This window comes from Oncorhynchus masou, chromosome 18 (assembly GCF_036934945.1).
Source record: "Oncorhynchus masou masou isolate Uvic2021 chromosome 18, UVic_Omas_1.1, whole genome shotgun sequence".
Classification (NCBI taxonomy): Eukaryota; Metazoa; Chordata; class Actinopteri; order Salmoniformes; family Salmonidae; genus Oncorhynchus; species Oncorhynchus masou.
In genome coordinates this window covers 50,554,246-50,576,393 of record NC_088229.1, presented here as the reverse complement: position 1 = coordinate 50,576,393, position 22,148 = coordinate 50,554,246, and the positions used below count along the sequence as shown (strand labels likewise).

The 22,148-nt window shown below is 43.3% G+C and overlaps 1 protein-coding gene across 5 annotated transcripts in view; it reads left to right on the top strand.

Annotated features, from left to right (window-relative positions):
- The window catches only part of LOC135504746 (double C2-like domain-containing protein alpha), an 88,904-nt gene that overhangs the window by 33,000 nt on the left and 33,756 nt on the right, over nt 1–22,148 (top strand). For 4 of the 5 annotated variants that reach the window (XM_064923584.1, XM_064923587.1, XM_064923588.1 and 1 more), the window contains exons 2-6: nt 11,062–11,417; nt 11,882–11,961; nt 14,376–14,450; nt 14,730–14,839; nt 21,044–21,170. In XM_064923584.1, the coding sequence (XP_064779656.1) occupies nt 11,062–11,417; nt 11,882–11,961; nt 14,376–14,450; nt 14,730–14,839; nt 21,044–21,170 (748 nt within the window). Of the gene's footprint in view, nt 1–9,297; nt 9,358–11,061; nt 11,418–11,881; nt 11,962–14,375; nt 14,451–14,729; nt 14,840–21,043; nt 21,171–22,148 lie in introns of all 5 variants that reach the window. The other variant, XM_064923586.1, reaches the window with a different exon arrangement.

The window sequence follows — 22,148 nt, the reverse complement described above, 5'->3', positions numbered from 1 at the left end:
GAATGAGCCTGCCCTTTCTGTCGTTTCCCCAAGGTGTCTGCAGCATTGTGACGTATTTGTAGGCAGATCATTGGAAGATTGACCATAAGAGACCACATTTACCAGGTGTCCGCCCGGTGTCCTGCGCCGAAATTGGTGCGCAAAAGTCAGCTGCCAGTATTTTTCCATGGGATACAGAGAGGAAAGCAAGCTTCCACGAACTGCATATCAATGAAGAGATATGTGAAAAAACACCTTGAGGATTGATTCCAAACAACGTTTGCCATGTTTCGGTCGATATTATGTAGTTAATTCGGAAAAAGTTTTACGTTGTAGGTGACTGAATTTTTGGTTTGTTTCGGTAGCCAGACGCAATGTAGAAAACGGAACGATTTCTCCTACACACAGACGCTTTCAGGAAAAACTGCGCATTTGGTATGTAACTGAGAGTCTCCTCATTGAAAACATCAGAAGCTCTTCAAAGGTAAATGATTTTATTTATTTGGTTATCTGGTTTTTGTGAAAATGTTGCGTGCTAAATGCTACTCAAAATGCTATGCTAGCTTTGCATACTCTTACACAAATTAGTCAATTTCTATGGTTCAAAAGCATATTTTGAAAATCTGAGATGACAGTGTTGTTAAGAAAAGGCTAAGCTTGAGAGCAGACGCATTATTTTCATTTTATTTGCGATTTTCAGAAATCGTTAACGTTGCGTTATGCTAATGAGCCTGAGGCTTTAGTCACGATCCCGGATCCGGGATGGGGAGTTCCAAGAGGTTAACAGGTGTGCCTTCTTAAAAGTGAATTTGTGGAATTTCTTTCCTTAATGCAGTTGTGTTGTGACAAGGTAGGGAGCTATACAGAAGATAGCCATGTTTGGTAAAAGACCATGTCCATATTATGGCAAGAACAGCTCAAATAAGCAAAGATAAATTAAATTCCATCAATACTTTAAGACATGAATGTCAATACGGAAAATGTCAAGAGCTATGAAAGTTTCTTCAAGTGCAGTTGCAAAAAACATCAAGCGCTGAAACTGGCTCTCATGAGGACCGCCACAGGAATGGAAGACCCAGAGTTACCTCTGCTGCAGAGGATATGTTCATTAGAGTTACCAGCCTCAGAAATTGCAGCCCAAATAAAAGCTTCACGGAGTTCAAGTAACAGACACATCTCAACATCAGCTTTTTGGAGGAGACTGTGTGTATCAGGCATTCATGGTCGAATTTCTGCAAATAAACCATTACTAAAGGACACTGATAAAAAGAAGAGACTTGCTTTGGTCAAGAAACATGAGCAATCGACATTAGACTGGTTGAAATTTGTCCTTTGGTCTTGAGTCCAAACTGGAGATTTTTGGTTCCAACCGCTGTGTCGTTTTGAGACGTGGTGTGGGTGAACGGATGATCTCCATGTGTATTTCCCACCGTAAAGCATCGAGGAGGAGGTGTTATTGTGTGGGGGTGCTTTGGTGGTGACACTGTCTGTGATTTATTTAGAATTCAAGGCACACCTAACCAGCATGGCTACCACAGCATTCTGCAGCGATACGCCATACCATCTGGTTTGGGCTTAGTGGGACTATCATTTGTTTTTCAACAAAACAATGACCCAACACACCTCCAGGCTGTGTAAGGGCTATTTGACCATGAAGGAAAGTGATGGAGTGCTGCATCAGATGACCTGGCCTCCACAATCCCTCGACCTCAACCAAATTGAGATGGTTTTGGGATGAGTTGGACCGCAGAGTGAAGGAAAAGCAGCCAACAAGTGCTCAGTATATGTGAGAACTCCTACAAAACTGTTGGAAAAGTATTCCAGGTGAAGCTGGTTGAGAGAATGCCAAGCGTGTGCAAAGCTGTCATCATGGCAAAGGGTTTGAAGAATCTCAAATCTCAAATATATTTGGATTTTTTTAACACTTTTTTTTGGTTACTACATGATTCCACATGTGTTATTCCATAGTTTTGATGTCTTCCCTATTATTCTACAAGGTAGAAAATAGTATAAATAAAGAGTAGGTGTATCCAAACTTTTGACTGGTTCTGTAAGTATTTACACCCCTGAGTCAATACATTAAGGTAGCACCTTTGGCAGCGTTTACAGCTGTGAGTAGTTCTGGGTAAGTCTCTAAGAGCTTTCCACACCTGGATTGTGCAGCATCTGCCCAATATTATTTTCATAATTCTTGAAGCTCTGTCAAATTGGTTGCTGATCCTTGCAAGACAACCAATTTCAGGCCATAGATTTTCAAGCAGATTTAAGTCAAAACTGTAACTCGGCCACACATTCACTGTCTTCTTGGTAAGCAACTCCCTCCAGCGTAGATTTGGAATTGTGTTTTAGGTTATTTATTGTCCTGCTGAAAAGTGAATTCATCTCCCAATGTCAAGTGGAAACAGACTGAACCAGGTTTTCCTCTAGGATTTTTCCTGTGCTTAGCTCCATTCTGTTTATTTTTTATACTGGAAAAACTCCCCATTCCTTAACAATTACAAGCATACCCATAACATGATGTAGCCACCACTATGCTTAAAAATATGGAGAGTGGTACTCAGTAATGTGTTGTTTTGGATTTGCCCAAAACAATTTACTTCATTCCTTGCATCATAACACGTTATGCCACAGTTATAATGATGTCAAAATATGTCATAACAGCTGACATAACGTGTCATAACCTGGCATAATATAGCCATAACACTGTCATGACTTCTACATTTAGACCTGTTGTGAGATATATTGCATTATTTTACGGCTGGTTATGACACCTACATAAGTGTCAAAACACGTAAAACCTGGTTCCATTACATCATAGCCTACTTGTCAACAAGTATATAACATTATAACATTTTATGAAATTGACAATATTAATTTATCATTATAATTTTCTTAGTCCCAGCAAAGTGACACACGCGATGGTCATAATGCTTTATGACAGTGTCACGAAGTGTATTTTCTAGAAGTTATTCAAAATACAATGAAATAAAACGACTGTAAAGAATTAATTACAGCAACAACAAAGGATTTAAGGAACAAACGTTCAAACTAAAGGAAACTTCCTGGCAGATAAAAAGCTGATTTGAAAAAATGTGGGTTTTGACACTCTTATGTAGGCGTCATAACCAGACATAAAATAACACAATATACAGTATGTCACAACAACTGTAAATATATGGGTCATGACAGTGTTATGATCATATTATGACAGGTTATGACAAATTATGTCAGCTGTTATGACATATTATGACATGATTATGACTGCTCTATAATGAATTATGAAGCTACACTATACATACAAAAGTTTGTGGACACTTGCTGACAGGTGTATAAAATCGAGCAGACAGCCATGCAATGTCAAAAGACAAACATTGGCAGTAGAATGGCCTTACTGAAAAGATCAGTTATTATCAACCGGGCACCGTCGTAGGATGGAAGTCAATTTGTCAAGTTGTTGCCCTGCTAGAGCTGCCCCGGTCAACTATAAGTGTTGTTATTGTGAAGTGGAAACGTCTAGGAGCAACAACGGCTCAGCCTCAAAATGGTAGGCCACACGAGCTCACAGAAGAGGATCACCGAGTGTTGAAGCATATAAAAGTTGTCTGTCCTTGGTTGCAACACTCATGATTGAGTTTCAAACTGCCTTTGGAAGCAATGTCAGCACAAGAATTGTTAGTCGGCAGCTTCATGAAATGGGTTTCCATGGCCTAACAGCCACACAAAAGCCTAAGATCAGTAAGCGCAACGCCAAGTGTAGGCTGGAGTGATGTAAAGCTCGCTGCCATTGAAATTTGGAGCAGTGGAAATGCGTTCTCTGGAGTGATGAATCACGCTTCACCAGCTGGCAGTCCGACAGATAAATCTGGGTTTGGCTGATGCCAGGAGAACGCTACCTGCCTCAATGCATAGTGTCAACTGTAAGGTTTGGAGAAGGAGGAATAATGGTCTGGGGCGTCTTTTATGGCTAAGCTCCTTAGTTCCAGTGAAGGAAAATCTTAACGCTACAGCACACAATGGCATTCTAGACGGTTCTTTGCTTCCAACTTTGTGGCAACAGTTCAGAGAAGGCCCTTTCCCATTTCAGCAAGACTGTAAATAGTCTAGGTGCTGTGGGTAAGGTGGAGTCAGGCGCAGGACACAGAGATGAGTAATAATTGTAACTTTACTCAACAAACAGTCTTCTATCAAGGAGAACGAATATCCAGAGCACATTAACGAGACAACTTGACAACATAAACACGCACAAAACCATGATGGAACCAGAGGGTTAAATAGGGAATAAATTATAATGTAATGGAAAGCAGGTGTGTACAATCAAGACAAAACAAATGGAAAAAGAAATGTAGATCGATGGAGGCTAGAAAGCCGGTGATTCGTGACAAAAGCATTACCCCCGTGCACAAAGCGAGGTCCATACAGAAATGGTTTGTCGAGTTTGGTGTGGAAGAACTTGACTGGCCTACACAGAGCCCTGACCTCAACCCCATCGAACACCTTTGGGATGAATTGGAATGCCAACTGCAAGCCAGGCCTAATCGCCCAACATCAGTGCCCGACCGCACTAATGCTCTTGTGGCTGACTGGAAGCAAGTCCCCAGCTCAACGTTTCAACATCTAGTAGAAAGCCTTCCCAGAAAAGTGGAGGCTGTTATAGCAGCATAGTGGTGGCAAACTCCATATTAATGCCCATGATTTTGGAATTAAATGTTTGACGAGCAGGTGTATACTTTTGGTCATGTAATGTAGGTGTCAAGTAAACCACACTTTGTATTTAGGACAAAAAGTGAATGGCTTTGATGCATTTTTTGCAGTTGTACCTTGTTGTGAACAGGATCCATGTTTTGGAATATTTTTTATTCTGTACAGACTTCCTTCCTAGTATTTTGGAGAAACTGCAATATTGTTGATCCATCCTCAGTTTTCTTCTATAACTGTTTTAAAGTCACCATTGGCCTTGTGGTGAAATCCCCGAGTGGTTTCCTTCCTCTCCGGCAACTGAATTTAAAAGGACGCCTGTATCTTTGTAGTGACTAGGTGTAGTGATACATGCTCAAGGGGATATTCATGTCTGCTTTTTATATTTTTACCAATAGGTGCACTTCTTTGCGAGGCAGTGGAAAACCTCCCTGGTCTTTGTGGTTGAATCTGTATTCGACTGAGGGACTTATCAAATACTTGTATGTGTGCAGAATATTTGAAAGCACTGTGTAAAACAGGTAAATTACCAATCCTGGACCCATGGCTGGACTGATAATTCAGGATCAATAGTGCCTTTTACAGTGCCTTCAGAAAGTATTCACTGACTTCTTCCACATTTTGTTGTGTTACAGCCTGAATTAGACATTGATTAAATGTAGATGTTTTTGTCACTGTCCTACACACAATACAACATAATATCAAAGTGGAATTCAATTAAATTAGTGGCATTTGTACGTAAAGCTGCGTTGAGTACATTGGCCACATTTGTAATTACCTTCCGGAACCTTATCCAAAAAAGTATCCCTTTTCTCTGGTGGGTAATCAGATTTAACCGGAATATCTCTCACGTTTGCGGGTCTTTTAAAACCCATACAGTGGGGAGAACAAGTATTTGATACACTGCCGATTTTGCAGGTTTTCCTCACAAAGCAAGCAGAGGTCTGTAATTTTTATAATTGGTTCACTTCAACTGTGAGAGACAGAATCTAAAACAAAAATCCAGAAAATGCATGACATAAGTATTTGATCACCTACCAACCAGTAAGAATTCTGGCTCTCACAGACCTGTTAGTTTTTCTTAAAGAAGCCCTCCTGTTCTCCACTCATTACCTGTATTAACTGCACCTGTTTGAACTCGTTACCTGCATAAAAGACACCTGTCCACACACTCAATCAAACAGACTCCAACCTCTCCACAATGGCCATGACCAGAGAGGACATCGGGGATACAATTGTAGACCTGCACAAGGCTGGGATGGGCTACAGGACAATAGGCAAGCAGCTTGGTGAGAAGGCAACAACTGTTGGCACAATTATTAGAAAATGGAAGAAGTTCAAGATGAAGGTCAATCACCCTTGGTCTGGGGCTCCATGCAAGATCTCACCTTGTGTGGCATCAATGATTATGAGGAAGGTGAGGGATCAGCCCAGAACTACACGGCACGACCTGGTCAATGACCTGAAGAGAGCTTTGACCACAGTCTCAAAGAAAACTATTAGAAACACACTACGCCATCATGGATTAAAATCCTGCAGCGCACGCAAGGTCCCCCTGCTCAAACCAGCGCATGTCCAGGCCCGTCTGAAGTTTGCCAATGACCATCTGGATGATCCAGAGGAGGAATGGGAGAAGGTCATGTGGTCTGATGAGACAAAAATAGAGCTTTGTGGTCTAAACTCCACTCGCCGTGTTTGGAGGAAGAAGAAGGATGAGTACAACCCCAAGAACACCATCCCAACCGTGAAGCATGGAGGTGGAAACATCATTCTTTGGGGAAGCTTTCCTGCAAGGAGGACAGGACGACTGCACCGTTTTGAGGGGAGGATGGATGGGGCCATGTATCGCGAGATCTTGACCAACAATCTCCTTCCCTCAGTAAGAGCATTGAAGATAGGTTGTGGCTGGGTCTTCCAGCATGACAACGACCCGAAACACACAGCCAGGGCAACTAAGGAGTGGCTCCGTAAGAAGCATCTCAAGGTCCTGGAGTGGCCTAGCCGGTCTCCAGACCTGAGCCCAATAGAAAATCTTTGGAGGGAGCTGAAAGTCCGTATTGCCCAGCGACAGCCCCGAAACCTGAAGGATCTGGAGAAGGTCTGTATGGAGGAGTGGGCCAAAATCCCTGCTGCAGTGTGTGCAAACCTGGTCAAGAACTACAGGAAACGTATGATCTCTATCATTGCAAACAAAGGTTTCTGTACCAAATATTTGGTTCTGCTTTTCTGATGTATCAAATACTTATGTCATGCAATAAAATGCAAATGAATTACTTAAAAATCATACAATGTGATTTTCTGGATTTTTGTTTTAGATTCCGCCTCTCACAGTTGAAGTGTACCTATGATAAAAATTACAGACCTCTACATGCTTTGTAAGTGGGAAAACCTGCAAAATCGGCAGTGTATCAAATACTTGTTCTCCCCACTGTATGTGGGGGATATTTAAAAATAGGTTTCAATTGAGGGTCAATATCAATAATGTACCAGTGCTTCCTGATACTGTCCTTAAATGCCTTCCCCAATGGTGAGTATTGGGTAAAGCATGATGGGACATGTTCTGATTTTTCTTTGACTTTTGGTTGAAGGCTTTCCAACTGTGTTAAACCTTCAAAAAGACAAACAAGCGGAAAAAGTTTGACTACAAGGAGTAGAAGGTATATTTTTGGAGGGATGGTCGGAGACTGGAGTGCCGATTGGCACTCCCCCACAAGCAAGCTGGAAGGGTATATGCCAGCCCAGCCATAATCCTAGAGGGCCATTAATGTGGCGATCAACCAACTCCCTCACATATGACCAGTGGCCAATCCAGAGCCGGAACGTCTTCTTTTTTGGGGAATCCCGATGGAAGACGTCATCGAATAGGCCGTCATCACGACCACCGCCAACCCTGCGTCCCTGCAAGAAATGTAGGAGAGGACTACGTATGAAGACAGTAACACCCGAAATCCCCACACCACACATGGAGCAAAAGACACACCTGTTGGACAGGTTTATTACCATATCTGATACATGTTCATCTGCCCTAGGTAAGGGATCATTTCCCCAACATTTCCCTTTGTAGACCATTTTGTGAAACTCTGGGCGATCTCCCTCCCCACGTATACTAGAGACTATTGATTTTATACATTTTTGGAAATCTGTGGACCATATACCTGAAAATTCTATTGTGTACTTTTGATGTTACCAGTCTATATACTAACATCCCCCATCAGGGCGGCCTAGGGGCCCTCAAGTTCTACCTCAATGAACGTCCCCCTAATGCTGTACCCAGCACCAATTGTACTGTGGACTTGGCTGAACTGGTACTAACCTCCAACTATTTTATTTTCAGGGAAGACTTTTTCCTTCAGACCAAAGGGACAGCGATGGGGAGCACTATGGCTCCTAATTATGCTCTCCTATGTCTAGGAATGTTTGAAAAACAGATGGTGCTGAATCCAGACCTTAACCCTTTTCTCCCCAATATTCTCCTAATTCAGAGATAATTGGATGACATTTGTGATCTATACAGGCGCCCTGGAAGAACTTTTGGAATTCCCCGATGCAGACCACATCGAATAAACAATTAGTTTAATATCCCAACAGGGGCAGGCAATAGACAGGTCAAGGCAGGCAGGGGTCAGTAAACCAGAGGTGGGGCAACAGTACTTGGCGGCAGGCAGACTCGGCGTCAGGAAGAGGTCGGTAATCCAGAGGTGGGCAACGGTACAGGTCGGCAGGCAGGCTCAGGGACAGGCAGAGTGGTCAGACAGGCGGGCTCAGAGTCAGGACAGGGTCAAAAGCAGGAGGGCGAGAAAAGAGAAACTGGAGGTCTAAAAACACAGGGGATAATGGGGAAGATGGGCGACACCTGGAGGCAGGTGGAGACAATCACAAAGACAGGTGAAACAGATCAGGGTGTGACACTTACCTAAAGACTATGAATTAACAACTTCACTTCACCATTAACTATGACGTATCACAAATCAGTTTTCTTGATGTGATGGTTATTAAGGACGAACCCTCCCTCTACAGATCTCTATAGGAAACCTACGGACAGAAATACCCTCCTTAGAGGTAACAGCTTTCATCCACGTCCAGTTTTTAAAAGTCTCCCTATAAGTCAATTCAGTTGTATCAGAAGAATATGCAGCTCTGGATGCTTCTTATCAGAAACAGACCACGGACCTCACACAAAGATTTATGGAAAGGGGCTACAAAGACAATTGGGTAAAACATGCCAATCATTGTTTTGAAGGTTTAACACAAAAGTCAAAGAAAAATCAGAACATGGCCAATCGTGCTTTACCCAATACTCACCATTGGGGAAGGCATTTAAGGACAGGATCAGGAAACACTGGTACATTATTGATACTGACCCTCAATTGAAACCCATTTTTAAATATCCCCCACGCATGGGTTTTAAAAGACCCCCAATGTGAGAGATATTGTGGTTAAATCTGATTACCCACCAGAGAAAAGGGAAATGTTTTTGGACAAGGCTCCGGAGGGTAATTACAAATGTGGCCAATGTGCTCAATGCAGCTTGACCTACAAATGCAACTAATTTACACCACTCCACCCCCCCCTCCACCAATATTATTTACATGTTGACATGTCCTTTTGGTCTGTCTTACATAGGTAAAACCCATAGAAGCCTTAAGACACGGATCAGTGAGCACCGCAGCAATATACGGACAGGTGAGACAAAAATCCAGTTACTTCTCATTTTGTACAAGCTGGACATCCTATTAGCTCTCTGAGATAAATTGGAATAGAAATGGTCAAGATGTCACACAGAGGAGGGGACATTGAGAGGAAACTTCTTCAAAGGGAATCTTTCTGGATCCACAGGCTCAACACACTGTCTCCTCTTGGCCTTAATGAGGAGTTTGACTTGGAACTGTTTCTATAGTTTCAATATGTCTAAATAGTTGTTTTTAAAAATCCAAATTGAATATTGTATGTATATTACTGTAAATATTGAACACATTCCCTGTGTATGATCATATATTTTGATACATTGAATGTTAATATTGTGAAAATATATATTTTTTAAGAATTTACCTCCTGTTTCAGGAAGTGATGCCACTGAGTACTGCCCCTATACGTATATAGGACCTTCCACCCCCACCGGGGATATGTATGCCTGATGAAGACCTAAGGGTCGAAACGTTGTTAATAAATTTCACCTGGGAGCATGAGCAGCAGTGTTTTCCATGAGTTTGCCTACAACTCCAGCTCCTGCGGAAAGTACCTGGATGTGCCTATTTTCTTATTAAATACACTTTGGATGGTGTATCAATACACCCAGTCACTGCAAAGATACAGGCATCCTTCCTAACTCAGTTGCCGGAGTGGAAGGAAACCGCCCAGGGATTTCGCTGTGAGGCCAATGGTGAAAACAGTTAGAGTTTAATGCCTGTGATAGGACAAAACTGAGGATGGATCCACAACTTTGTAGTTACTCCACACTGCTAACCTAATTGACTAAGTGAAAAGAAGGAAGCCTGTACAAATCACAATTATTCCACAACATGCATCCTATTTGTAACAAGGCACTAAAGTAATAATACACATTGTTTTGCAAAACAATAAACATTTTGTCCTGAATAGAAAAAGTGTTATGTTTGGAGCAAATCCAATGCAACACATTACGGAGTACCACTCTCCATATTTTCAAGCATAGTGGTGGCTGCATCATGTTATGGGTATGCTTGTAATCGTTTTTCAGGATAAAAAAGAAACGGAATGGATTTGAGCACGGGCAAAATCCTAGAGGACAATAACCTGAAACACAAGGCCAAATCAACACTGGAGTTGCTTACCAAGAAGACAGTGATTGTTCCTGAGTGACCAAGTTACAGTTTTGACCTAAATCTGCTTGAAATCTATGGCAAGACCTGAAAATGGTTATCTAGCATTGATCAACAACCAAATTTGGCAGAGCTTGAAGAATTTTGAAAAGAATAATGAGCAAATGTTGCGCAATCCAGGTGTAGAAATCGCTAAGACTCTGCTGTAATCACCGCCAAAAGTGTATTGACTCATGAATGCGTATCTAACATGAATACTTATCTAATGAGATATACTGTATGTGTTTTATTTTTCATATATTTTTTTACAAATGTTAATGTTGTTAGTATTTTGTGTAGATCGTTGACAAAAAATTACAATTAAATCCATTTTAATCCCACTTTGTAACACAACAAAATGTGGAAACTTACACTGAATCGCTTGATACGTACAACCTCGGGACTGAGTTGGAAAACACAAAGTGGTTCGATGGAAAAAAGGATCAGATGTCATCAAATACTAAGTACCACAACTGAATATATCCTCAAGGTCAACATTATGATTTGTGTCTATTCCATGACTATAACAACTGTTTCTTTCCCCCTCCAGCCCTATGACTGTGCGAAAGGGAAACAAGCGCCTGACCATCTCCATCCAGGAACACATGGCCATTGATGTCTGTCCCGGGCCAATCCGCCCCATAAGACAGATCTCTGCCTACTTTCCCCGCCTCTCGCCCACTTCCTCCGTCTCTGAGTTGAATCCAGCCAATCCATCTGGGTTTCCCTCCACGCTCAGCCCCAGCAGCGGAGGAGGGGCAGTAGGGGGAGGAGGAGGTGGTGGCGGTGGCCTGTTGTCCCCACTGTTGGCGGGGGCAACGGGAGACGGCGGAGGGGGCATGTTGTCGGCCATGGGTAGCATGGACACATCAATCGAGGTTGACAGCTGTGACAGCGATGACAGCAGTAAGTGGAAGGGTTATGGAGTGGAGTATCAGAGTGGAGCAACAGGGTAGAGTAATGCAGTACATACCCAGGGTGGAGTAAGTGGGTGTAGAAACACAGTGGAGGAACAGAGTGGAGTAAGAGGGTGGACTAACAGGGTGACATAACAGAGGGGAATAACAGAGGAAAGTAATAGGGTAAAGAAACAGAGTGGAACAACGGGGTGGAGTAACATGATGGAGTTAACAAAATTACAGAGTGGAGTAACAGAGTGGAGTAACAGAGTGAAGTGACAGAGTAGAGTAACACGGATGGAGTAACATGGTGGCGTAACGGAGTAACAAGGATAAAGTATCAGGGTGTAAAAAAAATGAACTAACGTGGTTGAGTAATGAAGTGAAGTAATGGGGTGGAGACCAGAACCATAACATAGATTTGTGGGATAAAGGAATCATACATTGAAGTCGTATTTCTGTTACTTTCAGCCGCCTTGGGGACATTGGAGTTTGACCTGCTGTATGAGAGAGCCACCAGCTCCTTACACTGCACCGTAATCAAAGCCAAGGTAGCTACACTCAAACCCAGAGTCTCAGAGAAACTGTTCTCTCCAAGTATCTCTCTCTATCCTCCACCTGCCACTAGTGGTGGAAAAAGTACCCAATTGTCATACTTGAGTAAAAGTAAAGATACCTTAATAGAAAATGACTCAAGTAAATTCAAAGCCACCTAGTAAAATACTACTTGAGTAAAAGTCTAAAAGTATTTGGTTTTAAATATACTTACTGTAAGTATCAAAAGTAAATGTAATTGCTAAAATATACTTAAGTATCAAAAGTAAAAGCATAATCATTTCTAATTCCTTATATAAAGCAAACCAGATGGCATAATTATATATATATTTTTTTTAATTTACGGATAGCCAGGGACATATTGGCGGACTCACTGTTTAGTGGACGTTCTCTGTTTAGTGAGTTCACCAGATCAGAGGCAGTAAGGATGACCAGGGGCGTTCTCTGTTTAGTGAGTTCACCAGATCAGAGGCAGTAAGGATGACCAGGGACGTTCTCTGTTTAGTGAGTCCACCAGATCAGAGGCAGTAGGGATGACCAGGGACGTTCTCTGTTTAGTGAGTTCACCAGATCAGAGGCAGTAAGGATGACCAGGGACGTTCTCTGTTTAGTGAGTCCACCAGATCAGAGGCCGTAGGGATGACCAGGGACGTTCTCTGTTTAGTGAGTTCACCAGATCAGAGGCCGTAGGGATGACCAGGGACGTTCTCTGTTTAGTGAGTTCACCAGATCAGAGGCAGTAAGGATGACCAGGGACGTTCTCTGTTTAGTGAGTTCACCAGATCAGCGGCAGTAGGGATGACCAGGGACGTTCTCTGTTTAGTGAGTTCACCAGATCAGAGGCAGTAAGGATGACCAGGGACGTTCTCTGTTTAGTGAGTCCACCAGATCAGAGGCCGTAGGGATGACCAGGGACGTTCTCTGTTTAGTGAGTTCACCAGATCTTTTCAAAATTTCACAGTATTATTCCAACCTCATAGCGTGGAAATATATATAAACACAGGTAAATCAAGTTTTTGAATGCACCGGGCCTTTAATCTAACATGTCCAAGCAGGAATGCATGATTCCGGGTATTTTTTATTTGAAAATTTAAACAGTGATTGTCATGAATGTTGGGTTTGACAATATTAGGTAATTGGTACTACGATTTTATAATCGAAACAGGGTTCCAGACTTTTCTTATTTTTTTGTTCACATGATTAGTGTCTACATCTCTTTGGACACTAATATTCCATAGGTTAATTCATTTGGGGGCTAATTCAGCACCTGAGGAAGTGGTTAGTTAGATAATATAGCCTCGCCCAGCTTTCCCCAAACCTGGTCCTGAAGACCCCGAAGGGGTGCACATTTAGTTTTTTGCCCTAGCACTACATAGCTGATTAAAATAATCAAAGCTTAATGATGAGTTTATTATTTGTTTCAGCTGTGAAGAGTTAGGGACAAAAAATACCTTTGGGGTCACCGGGACATAGTTTGGGAAACGCCAGCCTAATATTTAGGCTACTAATAGTTAGCCGTGTAATTGATATCAGTAAATGTAATGAATAGGCTTATGCACTCACTCACCTTGAATGGCTGATGTGAGTACCCTTTGGTCAATATTAACATTCTGACCAAAAGAAAGCTGGGACCCTCTTCTCTTTTACAGTAACAACAATTGTTGCTTTCAAGACATTGCGCAATAAATAAATCGCAAGAAAAACAATCACGACAAAAATGATCCCGCAATGGAGCACACAAGGGGGAGAGAGAGAGAGAGAGAGAGAGAGAGAGAGAGAGAGAGAGAGAGAGAGAGAGAGAGAGAGAGAGAGAGTGAAAGTGGACTGCTACAAAGCAGTCGGATTGACCAGAAGGCCAGGTGTAAAATGTTTTGGAAGTCTTGCCTATTCATTCAACCAGTTTGAATATAAAAGAAGCCATCCACTGTTGATGGGCAATCAGCAGAACACTATGATATTTCAGAGCATGTTAGAATCTTGAGGGTGCTCTAAATGACAGCAACGCTGACAAAGTTTTATCAATTTTCCCTCTTGATACTAAGTAATCCCAAATGTAATCAGCTGTTATTAAGAATGTAACTGTAATCAGATTTTGCTTTTGTATTTGCGCTGATTACAGTTACTTGACATTTGCATTCGGATTACGCAATCCCCGTTACATGTAATCCTGTACTACCCCCCCCCCCCCTCTACCATTATTATCCTCTACTACAGTAAGATAGATGTTTGGTGAGGTTTCATAATGAATTGTTCATATGCCCACCCGTGTAGGGCTTCGACTGTGCACAATCGATGTTGTGAGTTGGACTTGATATTCTCTCTCTCCTCCCCACCACATGCTCTACCCCCCCCCCCTTTCTCCCTCTCTCTATCCTCTTTTTTTCTTTCCCCATCCCCCTCTACCTCCAAGGGTCTGAAGCCGATGGATTTCAATGGCCTGGCCGATCCTTACGTCAAGCTGCACCTGCTCCCAGGAGCCTGCAAGGTCCACTGTTGTTATTAGCACACATTACATACAGTATGTTGATATAGCCTTATCATCAAACGTCACATTTATTTTGCACCTATTAAGAGTTTTTACACATAATCGTTGTTGGAGTAGAGAAATCCCTTGCCACTGGTGATTTATTATTGACACGGTTATCCTGTAGCACAAAATGTTTCCCAAATAGGTTGGCACTTTGCCCATTAGGGCCAATGTAAATGGGTATGGGTTGCGGTTACTGTTTTAACCCTGCTTTGTTGTGATCTTCAACACTCCCAGGCGAACAAACTGAAGACCAAGATCGTGCACAACACCCTGAACCCTGTGTGGAATGAAAGACTCACCTACCTGGGCATCACAGAGGAGGACATGTACAGAAAGACACTCAGGTAAGTTTATACTTGGGCAGGGTTGAAAAGTAGATTTAAGTTGTCCAACTGACTAGGTATCCCCTTTCCCTATTCATTCAATAGGATCTCTGTGTACCTAGTCGTAAAGATTTGTCATTTCACTTAGAAAGTGTTTCACTTAATATTGTGGCATAAACACAGCTAGTCATGATGTTTTCATCTGATTGTCAAACAATCACTTCAAAGGGCTCCTTTGCTATACTACCTATGCACATTCATCCACTCGCGACATATTTCCAGTGGTGATTGGAAAGAGACATCTGATGCTGCTGGAGGACGGTCATGACCTGGAATATGACATTTTAATGCAATTGGCCTAAGAACATTTTTGACCTCTATTGGATGTAGAAACTAAGTGACTTGTTAGAATTAATTCTGAGAAGAATATTGTCACATTATTTTAGATTGATACCCGAGTGGCGCAGTGATCTAAGGATCTAAGGCCCTGCATCTCAGTGCTAGATGCGTTATTACAGACACCCTGGTTCGAATCCAGACTGTATCACAACCGACCTTGATTGGGAGTCCCATAGGGCGGCACACAATTGACCCAGCGTTGTCCGGGTTTGGCCGGTGTAGGCCGTCACTGTAAATAAGAATTAGTTCTTAACTGACTTGCCTAGTTAAATAAAGATTAAATTAAAAATGTAAAAATACTTGAAACTGTCTGTCTGTCTGTCTGTCAACCCTGTGACAGTCATCTTTTCCCATTGAAAAAAACATGAACCATTTGACACCTACATTTTCCCACTAAATGCAATGTATTGACAAAGACAACATATTGGCTTGTTTTCCTTTTCCCAAAACATGCTGTAACGATAAATAATGCTTTAATAGCCTACAGTTTTCTTGACCTATTGTGATAGGCTCATGTTTTACCGTTACGGTGTACCCCCACTATTTATTTTGCTGGGACGTCGTACTGGACGTACCGCCTTACGTTCAACGCTGTACTCTGGGTTCCCTTTCTTTTTCTGTCCTCTATGCTCTCTCTCACTCTCTCACACAGACAGACAGACAGACAAACAGACACAATCAAACAAACAAACACACATAAACACACTTTCTTTTTCATTTCTCAGTGTCTGTTTCTATCTCATCTGCATGTTTTGTCAACCCATTTTCTGTCTTCCCCTCCTCTCTTTCTCTCCCCTCCCTCCCTCCCTCCCTCCCTCCCTCCCTCCCTCCCTCCCTCCCTCCCTCCCTCCCTCCCTCCCTCCCTCCCTCCCTCCCTCCCTCACCGCATCCTTCACTATCACTCACTCCTTCTCTCTCTCTCTCTCTCTCTCTGTCCCCTCCATCTCTCGCCCTCCCTCCCTTCCCTGCTCCTCCCTCCCTATCTCCCTCCCTCCCTTCCCTGCTCCTCCCTCCCTATCTCCCTCTCTCCCTCACTCCCTTCCGCCTTCCCTCTCTCTCTTCAGCTGTAGTGACAGATTGAGGTCGGAGTCATCGCCAGGGGGTATTTAAGTTCATTGACCCCTCCCCCAGAAGTGACGAAAGCCTCAGATTGTTTGTCTGGGTGACTTCAAGCCGCACGTGGGAGACGCAGTTGTATAGAATAGACTATCAATCTCCTGCGGGAAATTAGATTGTCACCAGCATGAGAGAAAATGTCTGCATCGAAAAATAGTGCCCTATGTAGGGAATAGGGTGCCATTTTGGCACTGTAATAAATCATATATATATATAAACTCAGCAAAAAAAGAAACGACCCTTTTTCAGGACCGTGTCTTTCAAAGATAATGCGTAAAAATCCAAATAACAGATCTTCATTGCAAAGGGTTTAAACTCTGTTTCCCATGCTTGTTTAATGAACCATAAACAATTAATGAACATATACCTGTGGAACTATCGTTAAGACACTAACAGCTTACAGGCAATTAAGGTCACAGTTATGAAAACTTAGTACACTAGAGGCCTTTCTACTGACTCTGAAAAACACCAAAAGACAGATGCCCAGGGTCCTTGCTCATCTGCATGAACGTGCCTTAGATATGCTGCAAGGAGGCATGAGGACTGCAGATGTGGCCAGGGCAATAAATTGCAATGTCCGTACTGTGAGACACCTAAGACAGTGCTACAGGGAGACAGGACAGACAGCTGATCGTCCTCGCAGTGGCAGACCACGTGTAACAACACCTGCACAGGATCGGTACATCCGAACATCACACCTGTTGGACAGGTACAGGATGGCAACAACAACTGCCCGAGTTACACTAGGAACGCACAATCCTTCCATCAGTACTCAGACTGTCCTCAATAGGCTGACAGAGGCTGGACTGAGGACTTGTAGGCCTATTGTATGGCAGGTCCTCACCAGACATCACCGGCAACATCATCACCTATGGGCACAAACCCACCGTCGCTGGACCAGACAGGATTGGCAAAAAGTGCTCTTCTCTGACGAGTCGCGGTTTTGTCTCACCAGAGGTTATGGTCGGATTCATGTTTATCATCAAAGAAATGAGTGTTACACCGAGTCCTGTACTTTGGAGCGGGATCGATTTGGAGGTGGAGGGTCCGTCATGGTCTTGGGCGGTGTGTCACAGCATCATCGGACTGAGCTTGTTGTCAATGTAGGCAATCTCAACGCTGTGCGTTACAGGGAAGACATCCTCCTTCCTCATGTGGTACCCTTCCTACAGGCTATATAATAGTAATTATATACATCACAGAAGACTGAAATGTATTTTGAAAAACATAATTCCACTTTGACATTATGGGGTATTGTGTGTATACCAGTGACAAAAAAAATCACAAATTAATCAATTTTGCAAAATGTGGAAAAAGTCAAGAGGTGTGAATACTTTCTGAAGGCATTATAAAGAGATGAATGAGATATATTGATGCATGGACATTATGGAGTTGGTCCCCCTTTTTCTGTTATAACAGCCTCCACTATTCTTGGAAGGTTTTCCACTCAATGTTGGAACATTGCTGCTGGCACTTGTTTTCATTCAGCCACAAGAACATTAGTGAGGTCGGCCACTGATGTTGGGAGATTAGGCCTGGCTCACAGTCGACGTTCCAATTCACCCCAAAGGAGTTCAATGTGGGGTTGAGGTCAGGGCTCTATACAGGCCAGTCAGGTTCTTCCACACCAATCTTAACAAACCATTTCTGTATGGACCTTGCATTGTGCACGGAGGCATTGTAATGCTGAAACCGGAAAGGGCCTTCCCCAAACTGTTGCCACAAAGTTGGAAGCACAGAATAATCTAGAAAGTCATTGTATGCTGTACCGTTGTATGGTCATTCTACTGACAATGTTTGTCTATGGAGATTGCATGCCTGTTTGCTCGATTTTATATACGTCAGCAACGGGTGTGGCTGAAATTGCTGAATCCACTAATTTGAAGGGCTGTCCACATACCTTTGTATAAATAGTGTACGTTAATTTGCATGTTTGGATTGGCGTATTTCACTGATTGAAGCATCTTCATTTAAATAAATGATTTCACTGATTGAAGCTTCGGTTTGTGCCACTCTCCCAGTGCGAGGATTAAATTCAAACAGCCTTTTATCTCTGCTACAGACATTGTGTTCGCCAAGGAGCTGAAAATGTCAGCCACCATCACGGTAATAGGAAATTGATAATGTATTCTGAGGGCAATAGAGTGTCGCTCCCTTCCTCCCCCCTCCATTTTTGTCTGCTTCTCTCTCTCTGTCTCACTGACTCCCTATCTGCCTCCCCGCTATCTCTCTCTCTCTTTTTTCCCTGCCTCCTCTCTCTCTGTGTCTCTGTCTGGGTCTCTCTGTCTCTATGTGTTTGGTTCGCTGGTTTTCTTCTAGAGGACGTGAAGTAAAAGTTGCTTGTGTTCTGAGGGCTAATAAGACAATACAGTGTAAATTAACTCTGGAGCCTTCAACAGCTATCGAGTGGTTTCCCCAGGCAACTGGCCTCACGCACCTGACCTCACATAAGCAAAGTCCTAAATGGCACCCTACTCCCTACATAGTGCACTACTTTTGACGAGAGCCATATGGGCCCTAGTCAAAAGTAGGGCATTATATAGGGAATATGGTGCCATTTGGGACATAACCATATTTGTACAGTGCATCCTTCCCAGTTCCAGGCCAGCAATTTGGCCATCTTGGTCCCTTGATCAAGGATTTAGTTAAAGAGGAAAATCAGGCAATCGGTTCGGTGGACTAACAGGCAGCACATTCTATCACACACTCTCTCTTTCACACACACACACACACACACACACACACACACACACACACACACACACACACACACACACACACACACACACACACACACACACACACACACACACACACACACACACACACACCATCACTCTCTTTCACACACACACACACACACACACACACACACACACACACACACACACACACACACACACACACACACACACACACACAGACACACACACGCACACACACACACACGCACGCACACACACACACACACACACACACACACACACACACACACACACACACACACACACACACACACACACACACACACACACACACACCGTCACTCTCTTTCACACACACACACACACACACACACACACACACACACACACACACACACACACACACACACACACACACACACACACACACACACACACACACACACACACACACACACACACACACCGTCACTCTCTTTCTCACACACACACACACACACACACACACACACACACACACACACACACACACACACACACACAAATTCACTCACCTCCTTGCACACACGCACGTACTGTATGCACACGCACACGCACACGCACGCACACACACACACAATGACGCATGCACAAATGTTTGTGCATACAAAACAGAAGGTAACACTTTATTTTGGAGAGGCAGTAACATTTCAACTATCTACTAACCCTGACTCTAACCCTTACCTTAACCCTTACTCTAACCCTAACCTTAACCCTTACTCTAACCCTTATTCTAATCCTAACCATAACCTTAGCAAGCAGCTGCTTATCAACAGTAGTGTGTTGATACTATGACCATCTGTACAGATGGACTATCCAGATTATCCAAACAGTGTCTCTCTCTCGTTTTCCTTTCTCACCCACATCTTTCCCTCACTTTCATCACCTTCCACGCTCTGCCTTGATTTCACATGCACACCCTCTATCTCTCCCACCCTCTTCTTTCTCCATGTGTGTTTCGGTCTAATTTAGGGGACATAGTGGCAGACTATAAAAACAACTGCAGAGCCCATAAATATGGATTAGATTAGCCTAGCATACTGCACTTTCACTCTCTGAAATCAGACCACTGCGCCACTCGTGAGCAGAATTATGATACAGTTGTAATGCATTTTAAGACTTGTCATGAGCATATAAGCTTCATACTGTCTTATCATCATGATGACTAATGACACAATACCAACCATTTGAGTCAGTTGAAATGTGGATACATAGAGACACATAACACATTGCAAACCTTTATAATAAGAGTTCAAAAGCATTATACCTGCAGGTGTAACAGATGTGGATGTGTGAATCTCACTCCTCAGCCTGAAAACTTGCGACTGGTTAGAATTTATCAGGACAGAGACTGGTTAGAATGTATCAGGACAGAGACTGGTTAGAATGTATCAGGACAGAGATCACGTGTCTGCAAGGCAAATGTCCCAGGTTCTAGTCTTGGTGTGAGCTAGAGTGGAAGGAAGTGGTACAGCTAAGTGATGCACAATGACGTCTGCTACACAGGCTGTTTCTTTCTAATTCAGTACATGTCAGTCCTGTCAATGGTTAGTCATCATAATTGAGTTAAGTTAATCATGACCAACTTTGTTAAATGTTCACGTCTACTTGTATGCTCTCTCTCTCTCTCTCTCTCTCTCTCTCTCGTTCTTTGTCTCTGTGCCCTATTCCTCCCCCCTATACCTAGGGCTCTATTAAATCTGCATTGCGGAAGTTTAGCTTTCTGGGTAAATGTACTTTAAAGGCAATGTTACTGCTTTAGTGGAGACTGCATTCACGGTAAACGCTGCATGTCTGCTCAACTGGAAATTACAGATTGAACAGAGCCCTTAGTCATGACTGAGTTAGACACAAGTGACCAACTCTGCTTGACTTGTGTGTGTTCTCTCTCTCTCTCTCTCTCTCTCTCTCTCTCTCTCTCCTTCTGTCTCTCTCTCCTTCTGTCTCTCCTCCATCCATCCGTCAGGGTGTCTGTGTGTGACGAGGACAAGCTGACACATAACGAGTTCATCGGAGAGTCGCGAGTGGCCCTGCGCCGCGTGAAGCCTGACCAAACCAAACGCTTCAACATTTGTCTGGAACACCCACCGCCCGTGAGAAAGAGGGAGAGAGGGACGGAGGGGGGATGGAGTTCACATCATTGGACTTTTTCAGGAATTTCTCTCACATCATAAGTTCTTCTTGAGCTATCTCTTCCCCACCCCGTGCCAAACAAAACCAGACAGAAACCGAAGTCAAAATGTCAGATCCAAATCAACAGCGATAAGAGGATAGATAAAGGCAGATTACAATAAAAAGGGATAAGGGAGTGAACGTTATTTATAATAAGGGTTACAAGAAGAAAATCAGACCACTCTGAAATTAAAATGGATGGCCCCCTCTTCAGCAAAATATATTTAACCTAAACCCTCCCTGAACGTTTGGAAATAAAACACTTTGCTAAACACAAAATAACAAAACAAAGTGGATACCCTTTACCCGCACTTCTTCAACAGACCAGACTGTTAGATATGCATCCTGTAAGCATTACATGGCAATGCAGGAATTGTGATAGTGCCCAGGGCTGTGGGCCAGAAGGTTGTGGGTTCGCAGACAATAGTTGGGGTGGCCTGCCAAGTGGCACAGTGGTCTATGGCACTGCATCGTAGGGCTAGCTGTGCCATTAGAGATTCTGGGTTCGAGTCCAGGCTCTGTTGCAACCGGCCACAACCGATAGACCCATGGGGCAGCACAAAATTGTCCGGGTTAGGGAGGGTTTGGCCGGCAGGCATATCCTTGTCCCATCACACACTAGCGACTCTTATGGCAGGCCGGGTGCAGTGCACCCTGACATGGTCACCAGGTGTACAGTGTTTCTTCTGACACATTGGTGTGGCTGGCTTCTGGGCTAAGTGGGCATTGTGTAAGAAGCAGTGCGGCTTGGTTGGGTTGTGTTTTGGAGGATGTGTGGCTCTTCGCCTCTCCCGAGTCCGTACGGGAGTTGCAGCGATGAGACAAGACTGGATACCACGAAATTGGGGAGAAAAAGTGGTAAAAAAAGAGTAGAAAGACCTCCCTTTTGCATGAATCTA